The sequence below is a fragment of the Oryx dammah genome, unplaced genomic scaffold, assembly GCF_014754425.2.
Source record: "Oryx dammah isolate SB20612 unplaced genomic scaffold, SCBI_Odam_1.1 HiC_scaffold_23, whole genome shotgun sequence".
NCBI lineage: Eukaryota > Metazoa > Chordata > Mammalia > Artiodactyla > Bovidae > Oryx > Oryx dammah.
This window is the reverse complement of record NW_024070207.1, coordinates 102,095,595-102,108,144: the sequence shown is the minus strand read 5'-3', so window position 1 is coordinate 102,108,144 and position 12,550 is coordinate 102,095,595. Positions and strand designations below refer to the sequence as shown.

The following is a 12,550-nucleotide window of genomic DNA, read 5'->3' as shown; positions in this document are numbered from 1 at the left end:
TTAATATTTTTCAAGAAGTTGGGAAAATTTAATTGCTTTTCCTTAAGAGTTCACTGGTTCACCATTAGGTCATGACTTCTCTGACCAATAAAAGTTTTACATGTTATTCTTTGGTCTTTGTTGGCTTTGTAATTTGTAATTCTTATGGAATTTTATAAAATAAAAGAGGATAAGCAAAGAATCATAAATAATAGCTCATTGGTGAGTCATCAAAGTTTAAGTCATATAAACTGTGCCTGCCTCTTTGATTCAATATTATGACATTATTTGAATAAACTGAAATCAATGGTAGATAAATCATCTTAATTTAAGCATACATTAATTCTACTGACTTTATAGAAAGTATATGACCAGAGAAGAACTCGAATCACAATTAAATCATACTTCTGACAGCGCACACAAGATAAGCTTTAGAATACACAGAAGATAATAATAAAAAGTTATATTATCTCAGCAGAAAGTACAAACCAGACATAGGTTTTGTACAATTTAATTTTTTACTTACCTTTTCATCTTAAGAGCTTTAGCATGACTGTGTAGTCATACAAAATACAAATGAAGTAAAACATAGGGTAGTTTAATAATCAAACAGATAGATCAACGGACACAAAAGAAAGAAGAGACAGAGAAACTGAGAAAGACAACACTTTGTTTTCCTTGATTTTTAATGTGGCTTCAGATTGCTTAACAGCTATTAATTGTGCTTTGCTGTATGATTTAAGATTAATGAAATTTAAGGCTTTGTTAAAGTTTTAGCATTAATGGTGATTTATATAACAAGTTAACAAACAACAACAGACTGAAAAAAGCAAAATCAATTACAAATTGATTCATTGTAAATTGGAAGCATTCAAAATTACTCAGATACACTTTATCATTTTTAAATTGTAAGCTTTCTTTTGATTAAATATTACTTCTAACGTGCATAGGTACACTAACATAATAAAGACTATGTTTACAAAGAGAGCAAAGTAAACATTTGTTAATATGGACTATATAATCTTAGTAATCATGATATATGGCCACTACATTTAAATTACACTGAAACCTGAATTAAAAATGAATATTCCAAATGCTATAGATTGGCTTAAAATTGCTTCAAATCAGTCTCCTCTTTCCATTCTACAGCTTTGAAAATTTATTAATCATTACAGTATTGGTAATAGATTTAAAATTAAATAAGAATAATTTATGGAAATCAAAATGGATAAAGTTTCATGGATCAGTAACATCCTATGATACAGAAAAGACACAGTGCTGATATGATATAAAGAGTTATTTCAAATTAAATATCTGGAGAGGAAAGAAAACTTACAAAGGGAAATAAGTGTACTGAAAGATCTATCTAAAACAAATGTAATCAGATAAAGTAGTTTGTAGATTTATTCCTTGATTTATTTTAAATTCATAAGAGATATATCCAAGGAACATAGACATAATATTTTAAAGATAAAACAAACTGATTTGGATAACTGACATTTCGTTGGCTGCATTCTTTAATATTAGATCAGGTACTGGCTTATCTTTGATGCTGTGAGGATAAAAATGTGAAATTGTGGTAACTTCCCAAACCTGTAAAGCTAATTAAGAGATATTACATAGTATATCTGTTGGTTTTGAATTGGTAAGATTAATGTTATGGTCACACCTTTTAGAATTGGATATAAAATACACTAATTGGTTTTAAGACATGTTGGTGGTTCAATAATCACCACACTTTCTACTTTTTATTGAGAATAAATTGAAATACTTTTCTATCTCATGATTATATGAGTTTAGTAGTAGCAGCTGAAATAGCAGAAGAAAGGACTTAACTCTAAAATATAAGGGGAGACTGATGAATTAAAAATATTACACTTGGAAAACTTCCTTTTTCTTATTTCTTTCTTCCTTTCTCCATTCCTTTATTCATCTCCCATTTCTGGTTTTTGTTTAATTATAATTATTTTTAATAGAAAGAAGTACCAAAATCATTGTTTTAAGGGAGACTAGACATTTTTAGCAGCAGCCATTTTTATATTAAAGCATAATAGACCAACAAAAAATTATCTGATGATACAAGAGATAAGAACGTATGCTGAGAGTCAGCATGTTGGAGTGGACAAAGTAATGAATTAGGATCTATGTTTTCTAACCAGGCTACCTAACGGAGAAATAGGGCAACTCACTGGCTCTCTCACAACCCCCGATAAACATCTGAAAGTTCTGGTCCAAGGAATAATTACTTTTACATCTGTTGACTGATTGGAGGAATCATTTGCCTTTTTGGGAACACATGTACACCCGTGGTGGATTCATGTCAATGTATGGCAAAACCAATACAGAATTGTAAAGTAAAATAAAAAATAAATTTAAAAAAAAGAAAAATAAATAATAAATTAAAAAAAAAAGAAATCACCAAATCATTTTAATCATTTTAAATGTCATGCTAATAAGACCCAGTTAGTTCTAACAAATGACCCTGCTCACCAAACTCAATTAACAACTACTTTGAAAACACTGTAAATGATCACAAAAGGAATGTGTTATCCAAGTTCCAACAGAACTAATTTTGTTACAGAGATAGGATATTACAAATGTGCAAAAAATGTTGTTAATATAGAAATTCTGTTGGTAGGCTAACAACTTGCTTATTTCAGTGAAATAAAATTAGCAGGTAGAGTAATACAAAGTTTGGGTACTAATTTATTATTTGAGGATTTTGGCTGTGATTATTACATATGTAGTACTTTAAAATTATGTGATGGCTATATATATTTATCTAAGTTTTCATCTATGCCTTTTAAAATAATATCTTTGTAGAAAATTTTACTAAAAACATATTTGTACAATAAGAATACCTGTACCAATTAACAGACAGTGTTCTCTTTTGTCAGAGAAGGTGCTGAATTAGAAATAAGCTACAAAGGGGAAAAAGATAAATGTATTTGTATTGATAAAGCTGATTATTGAAAACTGACTTTCAGTTAAAATTCTCAAATCCATTGAATCTTAGATTTCCTAGGTCACATTCATGAGATGGATTACTTATTTCCCACTGATGTTTTGGAAGGTCACAATATCTAAGATATCCTTAAATTATTTATACTTTTCACATACTAAGCCACTATTTAAGATAAAATTAGATGCAACCATGTGTTTTTCCTGATATATTCTACATTAAATGAAAAACTCACTGGCTCTCTTATAGCCATGTATATTAATAAACACATACACATATACAAAAGTCTCTGATGCAAAGAATGATTACTTTTACACCTGCTAACACTGATTGGATTGGACTGATTGGAGATCAAAATCTTGACACTTTATAATATTACAGCAATAATGAGTATTTGCATATGTGATAGATCATTCAAATCTCATGTTGCAATTACACACACACACACACACACACACACACACACTGCTACATGGATTTCAAAAGCAATTTTAAGACCCATATGGAAATTAAGGAACATATTGTATATAATACCTAATGGCACATAATACCTAATGACTCATTGGAAAAGACCCTGATGCTGGGAAAGATTAAAGGCAGGAGGAGAAGGGGACAACAGAGGATGAGATGATTGGATGGCATCACCAACTCTATGGACATGAGTTTGAGTAAGCTCCAGGTGTTGGTGATGGACAGGGAAGCCTGGCTTGCTGTAGTCCATGGGGTCGCAAAGAGTTGGACATGACTGAGTGACTGAACTGAACTTAATGCCACATAAATCTATTTTAATAAATAATGAAGACATAAGAAAACAAGTTCACCTTTCTTTTGTTTAGTACCAATCACACAGTCAATATGTAACATTTTAGCTCCACAGAAATGTGAACTATTTCTAAATCTCTAGAAGAAATCACAATCTATAGAAATTATGTATATAAATTTCATAACATTTTCCTACAAAGTAATACAATTGCTATATTAGTAGGACATAACTAAAATATGTTTATTCAATATGCTTTTAAAACTAAGTATTACAATGTGACAAATATATCTTGATGTAAATTTTATTCTGTCTCAGTGACAGCCTTTCACACTCAGTATTCACTCCTAACTCAGTTTTCATTTCATCATCTTCCTGGCCTTCATATATAGTGGTTTACCTCTAGGCTAGTTCTCAGCCTAGCTTCTAGACCAGTGGTTCTCAGAGTATGGTTCTTAGATTATTAGCATCAATAACATCTGAAAACCTGTTGGCCATGAAAATGATCAGCCCTCACCCAAGGCCTAGTAAATCTTAGTCTTCAGGCAAGAGGGATAATGGGTACACAAAGTTTAGAAAGTCACTTCTATAGACAGTCACTTCCTTTCCATTCCCCAAATACCTCTTTACTTCAGTTTCTCACTGTTTCTCATGTAGACAACTGTGATGGATCCCTAATTGGTTTCCCTACTTCCTGTCATTATTTGGTTGAATTTTCTTCACAACTCCTGCAGGGGTCATCTTTCAACAGTGCAGGAAAAACAAACAAAAATCAAGAATTTCTCAATGCATACTGAATTAAGCATACATCATTAGTCTGGTTGTCATGACCTCTGCCCAAACTATGTCTCATCATCCTTTCCAGTCTTATCATCCACACCAAGTTTCGTACTCCACGCTCTATTTCATAAGTAAACTGAACTTACTCTTCACTGAACATACTATATGCTCCTGAGGTTTTGTCATAGACTTATCCCAATTGTTACCTCTTCTAGGTTGCTGGAGTGGCTGCTAAATCCACTCAGCATATACTCTTTGTCAGCCCAGTATCCATGAATATATCTCACTCCACCATTAAACAGTCAGCTCCTTGAATCCATGACATCTTACTTAACCATTTAGGTACCACAACACCAAACTTCATGACCTGAAAGTGCATGATTGGTAAGAGCTCATGCATATTCATCCTTTTTTCTAACCCCTCCTTTATTAATTTTGTTTTAAAGATCTACCCCAAATATCTTCTTTCTCAAATTGCTGACTGGCCTCTCCAACGCCGTTTTTCAGATGATGGAGACAGGCAGAGCTTCCAAGTACAACAAGACTAAGGAGTCTGTTTACTTGTGCCTTCCTATTACCCATTCCAAGCTTTTTTCTCCTGTCACTTTCTTTTGCTGATAGGATTCCCTGCAACCACCAGCACGCTATGCTACCATGTTCTGAGGGTTTAAATCAAAAAGAGTTAAGTCAAGGTGTCTTTCTCCTATGATTCCATCAACTTTAGCCAGGGTTCTGACATTATGGCTGATTGATTTTTAAACTCTGACCCTCTCCATCAAAACTGCCATCTTCTCAAATTGATTTTATTTATTTTTATTTATTTTTTTATTTTTTTACTTTATTTTACTTTACAATACTGTATTGGTTTTGCCATACATTGACATGAATCCACCATGGGTGTATATAAGCTCCCAATCCTGAATCCCCCTCCCACCTCCCACCCCATATCATCTCTCTGGATCATCCCCATGCACCAGCCCCAGGCATCCTGTATCCTGTATTGAACATAGACTGGCACTTCCTTTCTTACATGATAGTATACATGTTTCAAAGCCATTCTCCCAAATCATCAAATTGATATTATACATACTAGGAGAGATTAAGCATTCTCAAGCCATAAGATACTACTGATTAACCTAAATGAAATGAGAAGAGATAACATTTCATTTACTTTATGGACCTGATTTGGGACAATTAGAAGTTTCCAGTTCTTAAATTGGTTCCTTTGATAATCTGTAAGGCTGGCCTTTGCAATGGAAATCACAAAGGCACAGGTTCTTGGCCTCTGCCCATTCCAGCAGAGACCAGAAAGAGGTATCAGTTATTCCTCCACTTTCATTTCTTTTTCTCATCAGTTATCATTTCAACTCTCAAAATTCAGCCATTAAGTCTAATATAGATAATGAGGAAATTATTATTGATATGAATTGTTTTGACCAGTTTATATGATTTATAATAATTTTTAGATTTTTTCAATATATACTTTCACATATCTTAGATCATTTGATCCTCACCACAGTCGAGCTGAAGATAATATAGGTATAACCTTACTACTTTTCTGGATAGAAATGAGGTTCTGTGAGGTGAAGGATCAAATCCAAGATCACAGTCCAAGTATTCTGGCTTGGAGTTAAGCACTTTTCCTCTCACCACAGTGTTTCTCACTGATATAATTAAAATTACTGCTGCTGAGAACTGCAGCTGATGGACAAGTTCTCAGCCAATCTAAACCGAGGAACCCAATATACATTGCTTTCTAGACTTTGGAATTTCTTGACATGGACAGTCCTCACAGGACACAAAGTCTTCACCAAATAGTGAATCCAGACATTATCAATGAGTTCTCAGAGTAAATTTCTGCTTTACTCAATTGCCCTTTCTAGTTGACCTTTAAAAGGATCCTGAAATTAGTTCTTAAACTGAGTTCTCTCCATATTCACTCCCAATTGATTTCTGCTTATTTTATCATGGTAAAATTTCTCCCAAGTTTTTCTCCTAAGGGAAAACTACCCATATACTCAACCTTAAGAAGGTTATTCTCCACACAAGTCTTACCTTCCAGAAGCCCTACTCTAGTAGGAACTGGACTTTGCCATCAAATGCTATTCCCAAGAAATCCAGCACTGCACATACAAGTTATTACCTGTCTCACTGCACCAACAAAGTTTAGAATTATCAGGGACTATTACAACTAATAAGTCTTAAATTTAACTAATCTAACCCAGAAATTTTATATTGCGTTCTAAGCACATAACTTACACCCCTGAACCTCATCATAGGAAGAAGAAAGATAAAAGAGCAGAGATTCCACCATCCAGTAATTCTACTGTTATCCATTTTATATACTCAGTTCTATATAGTAATTCCTTTGAGGGGGGATAGTTTTCCTTTCAAAAACTACTTATCTAGTTCAACCCCCATATCTTATAAACACTGAAACGGAATTACAGAGAGGTTGCAGGTTCTGCCTAATGCTGACAAAGTTCAGAAGTCCATCCCCTATGTCCACTGTTCTTCCTATTACACTATATGATTGATGAGACCCCCTCATTATTAACTGAAAATCTCCATGAAGATGTACTAGTATTAAGCATATGATATGACTGCAATAAGTAGTTAAACCTGTGTTTGTAGACATGTATTTTTAAGCAAGTATCTTTAACATTCTTGTATATCCCCATATTCACAAGCACAACGGACACTCGGTACCATTAGATGATACAATGAATAAATAAGAAAAATATCACATATGTTCTAATGCCATATTTTTTGTCTCATCATGATGACAAAGCTTAATTATCTCTTCAAAGACCCCAAGTGGGGTCACTGTTGCATCCAGTCATCTCTATCAATTTAGAGTAAAAGGAGTACTTTGAAAGGTAAAAATGGCTGTTATCAATTAATATATAGTTGAAAATATTGATTTAAAATCTCATATGCTTTTCTTCAGAATGAGTAATAAAAGAAACACATCAAGTGACTCACTCCACATGATATCTGGAAGTATACTGACACATTCTTACGGAAAGTAGAACAATTCAGAAACTTCTGTTGGTCATGCTATGTCAGTTTCTATGGCACAGGCTGACTTCTACTTATTATTCAATACCTACAAGTCACAATCTTGTGACATAATCTATCTCAATCTAACGGCTGAAAAAAAATCAAGAAAATAATACCCTGTCTGCCCTTAAATATTCTCTAGCTCAGTGATTTATTAAAAAAGTATGATGGGAAGAATACAAAACTTAGTAATGAAGCATTAGCATTAATCTTTCAGGTGACTGAAATAACTGTTGGTTGTTTAGCTACTACTCATCTAATGATATCTCCAGAAGTAATAACAATTGTCTATTTAAACTGCAGAGTAAATTCTTACCAAACAAACAAACAAAATACAAACTGAAAATAAAATTTTAGAGCCTGTCAGGTGTTTTTCAGGTGAGAACCACTACTTGAAACAATATATAAATGAGCAGAACTAATTAAGTTAACTATTACAAAGAAAAAGAAATGAATTAAGGTAAGTGAATACCTTTTTGCTTTGGGTAGGAGAGTTTTCAAGAGTAATTATGTTTCACATGCAATAAAGTACCTAAATTAGATATCATATTTCCATATATTTTAAGAATTCCTTTATATGTGCTATTATATATAACAGTGATACATGTAATGCCTTAGAAGACGTAAATCATGCTATTACTGAGTGTCTATAATTATCAAAACTATTTTCCAAACATATTCCAACTTTTAGGAATCAAAACTTACCTGACATATCACATCACATCTACTCACAAATGCTGCAATAATGTTATTCTCATTTAAGATTATTTCTAACAATTATCTGCATATATAAACACATGTATTTCATTTACATACATTTTTGTATTTGAAAGCATATCATATATATTGAAAAATGTGTCAAACCACATTTCATAAATTTGGGAGATAATACCTTACATTTTGACACTCCCCCAAAGAGCTGGAATTCAGGAATACTGAGTTTATATATTTTTGCAAGCTACCTATAATATTTTTGCCCTCATTATATGTTATACAAATATAAAGGGTTCTCATGCAAAAGTCCCATATACCCTGGTTCTTCATTAAATAGAGTAAGTATAAATAGACATATAAAATTACAAAAATGAGGATATATAAGCTTTGCAATTATCTGTCTTCATGGCTTGCATGTCATTATAATCTAATGGATTTTATCACAGTAAGAATCGGCAACTAGCAAGAGCAAGTTAAAATACACACGTATACACACATGTGCACAACCAGTAAAGATGTGCAAAAACCCTAGATCATGCAAGAGACACACAAGGCCTCATTTTGGCTATTTCTTCCATACTGTACACAAGCAATATTATATTTGGCAAAATATGTCGGTAGTGCTTTCTTTAGCTGTATGTCTTTTGTGCTTTGTGTTGTTGTTGGCCTGTAGCATGCTATTTGTTACTGTACTGTAAGTTACCCCTGAAAGTACATACGTAAACCAGTACATACGTAAACCAGTTCTAGAAGAGCTGTGCCAGGAAAAACAAAATGACAGAGAGAGAGGGACACAGGGGCTAGGCAGAAAGAAAAGGAGACAGATTGATCTCCCGTGAGATTCAGTGGTAAAATTTCTTTAAATACATTTTGGCCTTCATTTTTCTTTTGAAAACTTTGCTGTGGGGGTGGCCTGCCCCCTTCAGAGTACTGCGCAACCTTCGCAAGAGACCATTTATCACTAGTTTCCACCTTGGAGCAGATCTTCCTACCTTTCCAGTCTTAATTCTGTGAGAAATGGCTGCAAATCGATGGTTGAGCTCTGAGATTTTGGGCTCTATTACTTTCCTGCAGTGGTCGCCGCGGTTTGCCATCAAGTTTGCTGCTTGGTCACGTGTGGAGTCCACCTTTGGGCGTATGTCATTCAGTTCAGCCTTTAAACGCTATATTCCATGAGCAAGAGACAGGGCTTGAAGTTAGTAATTAAATGGAGGTTGAAAGAGACCGAAAGAGCGAGAAAGCAAAAGAGAGGGGGGAGGGGAGAGAGAGAACTAGAGAGAGGGCTAGAGAGACAGAGAAGGAAAAAGAACACATGCAGAGAAAACCAAGGGAGGAAAAAGCCAACTTCCATAAAACAGGAGTAAAGTGAAAATGTGTGTGAGTTCAGGAAAATAGGTCACTGTCCTTGCTTCAGTTTGATCTAAGTTTATTTAAAGCATTTCCTTAGTCTGAAGAAGGACAAGGGATGTTTTCCTGATTTTTCTGTTGCCAGCAACAATTGTTGTGTCTTATATTTAGTCATAACTTTCCTCAATTTCAAAGCTGTGAAACAACTTTAACACATGCTCAGGAAGAAAGGGAGCTGAAGAACAATCTTCTATTCCTTCTGAGGACTTATGAATTCCCTTCTGCTTTATTCTATCGATTGTCACCGAAAAAAATGGATTTTCTAACAGACAGGGATTCTATGTCACAGACAGAGTGACTGAGGAAAGCTGAGCCTAACCGAGGGGGTTGGAGAGGCTATGAGTGAAATAACTCAGTTCCTATTTTTCCAAAGACCCTGAAGGAATTTCTCTGTAAGGTGACATCCTTTACCTACACATCCAGGGAGAAGGCAGAACACAAGAAGGTACAGACAATAGAGCAAGTATGTTTGGGGCACAGCCTGCAATACATTTATAGTTTTTCATTACAAATGAATTGCAATCTGTAGAAAATATTGATTTCATAAAAAAAATGAACAAATCAATTGTATAGACAGAGGCTACAGTGTTTGAGGATTCTTTAAATAGTAACCCACTAATCAAATAAAATTATTAAAAATTTCAACAAAACAGAGGAAGGCATTGTTTAATTTATGAGGTTTGTTCAAATGTAATTCTTCCTACTTAATTGGAAAAGATGTCCTCAAATAAATATAATATACCATTAATATGATATATTTGCATATTATAACTCTCATATCTTTTTACAGGAACCTTTTTTTTTTTAAAGTAAAGGCTAAGTTGCCACTAAGAAAGACAGCTTAGGATGTCCTAATAGTTGGTTTTGACACAAAAAGAGAGAACACAAAGCCATGTCTACTTCACATGTAGTTAAGAATAAAAAGTTCAGTTTTACATAAACTCAGTATTGTTACTAAGATTTAGACTTTGCATAGGCAAAATGTATACAGATTGGATGTCTGGTGTTTATTCAGATGGGCTGTTAATGATGCAATGAAACTAATCTTTGTGTTAGGCACAGGCATATAGAACTAATACTAAAATTGGCACGATTTGCTATATAACACCAAAATAAATCCAAGAATTCTTTTCTTATCAGGTTTTTAAATTGTGTATAATTAGCTGACAGATCAATATGGACAGATATCCAGATCACAGAGCTCTTCTAAGTCATGAACTCTCATTTAAATTAAAGAAGTAGGGAGGGAAGGAAAGAAAGTATTAAGGGAAAAAGAAGAAAGGGAAGGAAGGAGGGAGAGGGAAAGGAAGAGAGGAAAATATTTTTCACTTTTAATAAGAAGTCCCTGGTATCTTTTAGGACAAAGATGATTAATATAACTGTAGTGTACTGTGAACATTACTAATCGTAAGAGTTTATTTGCTACCTTTAGCATGTCTTCTTTTTGCTGTGGTTTCTTTTTCTCAGATTCATCCAGAAGTGCATCAGCCTGAATGATCCACTTTGTGATATGATCCACATTCTGGTCAAAGGTTTCCATGTGTTTCTGGTATTCCTTAATTTTACAGAGACAAACCATGACACAGTATTAATATTTTTAAGTATTTGTCCTGCTTTGCACAATTCTAAAATACAAAAATGTAGTAACATTCAAATTACTTTTAGGTGAAATCTCTGTACAGAATATAAGTATGGAAAAATATAGTGTAAATATTGAAAAAGAACCAACATTTACATGGAGTTGAGGATTTTGTGAACATAAAGACTATTATTGAAAGTTTATATAATGCCTCTCTTATGACGGAGAACGGTTGAAAATCTTTCATCCTCTTCTCTTACCAGCAAAAGGTTTAGCCACTCTTCGGCTCGAGAAGTGACAGCTATCCAGTTACTATTCAAAAGACTCAGTTTATCTTCGACCAAGGTCTCCTTCTTGCCCAAAACCGTTTTCAAGGCCTCTCCTAGCTCTGTAATGCTCTTTAGGTGAACCTTCTGTTTCTCAGTCTCTTTCTGAGTAGCCTGTAAAAAGAACAGCATTTGAGCCTCACATAATATATTGTAGCCTTAAGATTTAATGCTTTTGAAATGACATGCATCTAGTTACTATGGTAAGATTTTCCAAGGGTTTAAACTTTCAACCATATCTTTGGGAATGATGAAAATCATATCCTATATATTGCAATTCTTTATCAAGTATATATGGATATGTATTTACACTAAACATGATTGATGTCATATTTATTTATGATTATATACACTTAATAATGAGCATACATACTATCAATCTAAACATTTTTATATTTACTTAATTTGTATATGTATGGATAAATGTAGATCTTGGAAAACCCATCCACCAATAAGCAACTACTTTTAGAAAATTCAGCAATTTTTGCTCTCCTGAATTGCTATAGCAGGAATTTGTAGATTTTTAGTGCCACAAACCTATTTGGCATCTGGCAAAACTTAAATATCCCTTCTCATAATAATGTTTTTAAAAGCATAAAATTAGATACACTAGATTTTAAATAAAAATAATTATACTATAATAAAATATAGAAAACATATTTTTTTAAATTTGTGAGGTGACAATAAATGTTTTCTTTCCTAACATGTGTAACTATAATGATCTAGCAACAGACATTTAGGATAATTTCAAAGTAGTGATGAGCACAACTGGTGTTTTGAACTATACTGAATGACTAGAATGTCATATAAAATTGTCTTTCATAAATTTATCTGTGACTGGTGGCAAATTCACAGGAACTACTGATATCACTAGGGTTTGTTGCTCACACACATAACTGAAAAAAATGCTTAATTTCAGTTAGAAGTAAAGATATACTATTAAAGTCCCTTAAGAGAGCACCAACACTTCCTAAGACTTG

At 33.4% G+C, this 12,550-nt stretch overlaps 1 protein-coding gene across 6 annotated transcripts in view; it reads right to left on the bottom strand.

Annotated features, from left to right (window-relative positions):
• Window positions 1–12,550, bottom strand: part of DMD (dystrophin) — a 2,254,125-nt gene that overhangs the window by 1,319,675 nt on the left and 921,900 nt on the right. For all 6 annotated transcript variants that reach the window (XM_040266338.1, XM_040266336.1, XM_040266334.1 and 3 more), the window contains 3 exons: window positions 11,505–11,684; window positions 11,092–11,220; window positions 9,251–9,421 (listed from right to left, as the gene is read on the bottom strand). In XM_040266338.1, coding sequence (XP_040122272.1) covers window positions 9,251–9,421; window positions 11,092–11,220; window positions 11,505–11,684 — 480 coding nt within the window. The remainder of the gene's footprint in view (window positions 1–9,250; window positions 9,422–11,091; window positions 11,221–11,504; window positions 11,685–12,550) is intronic.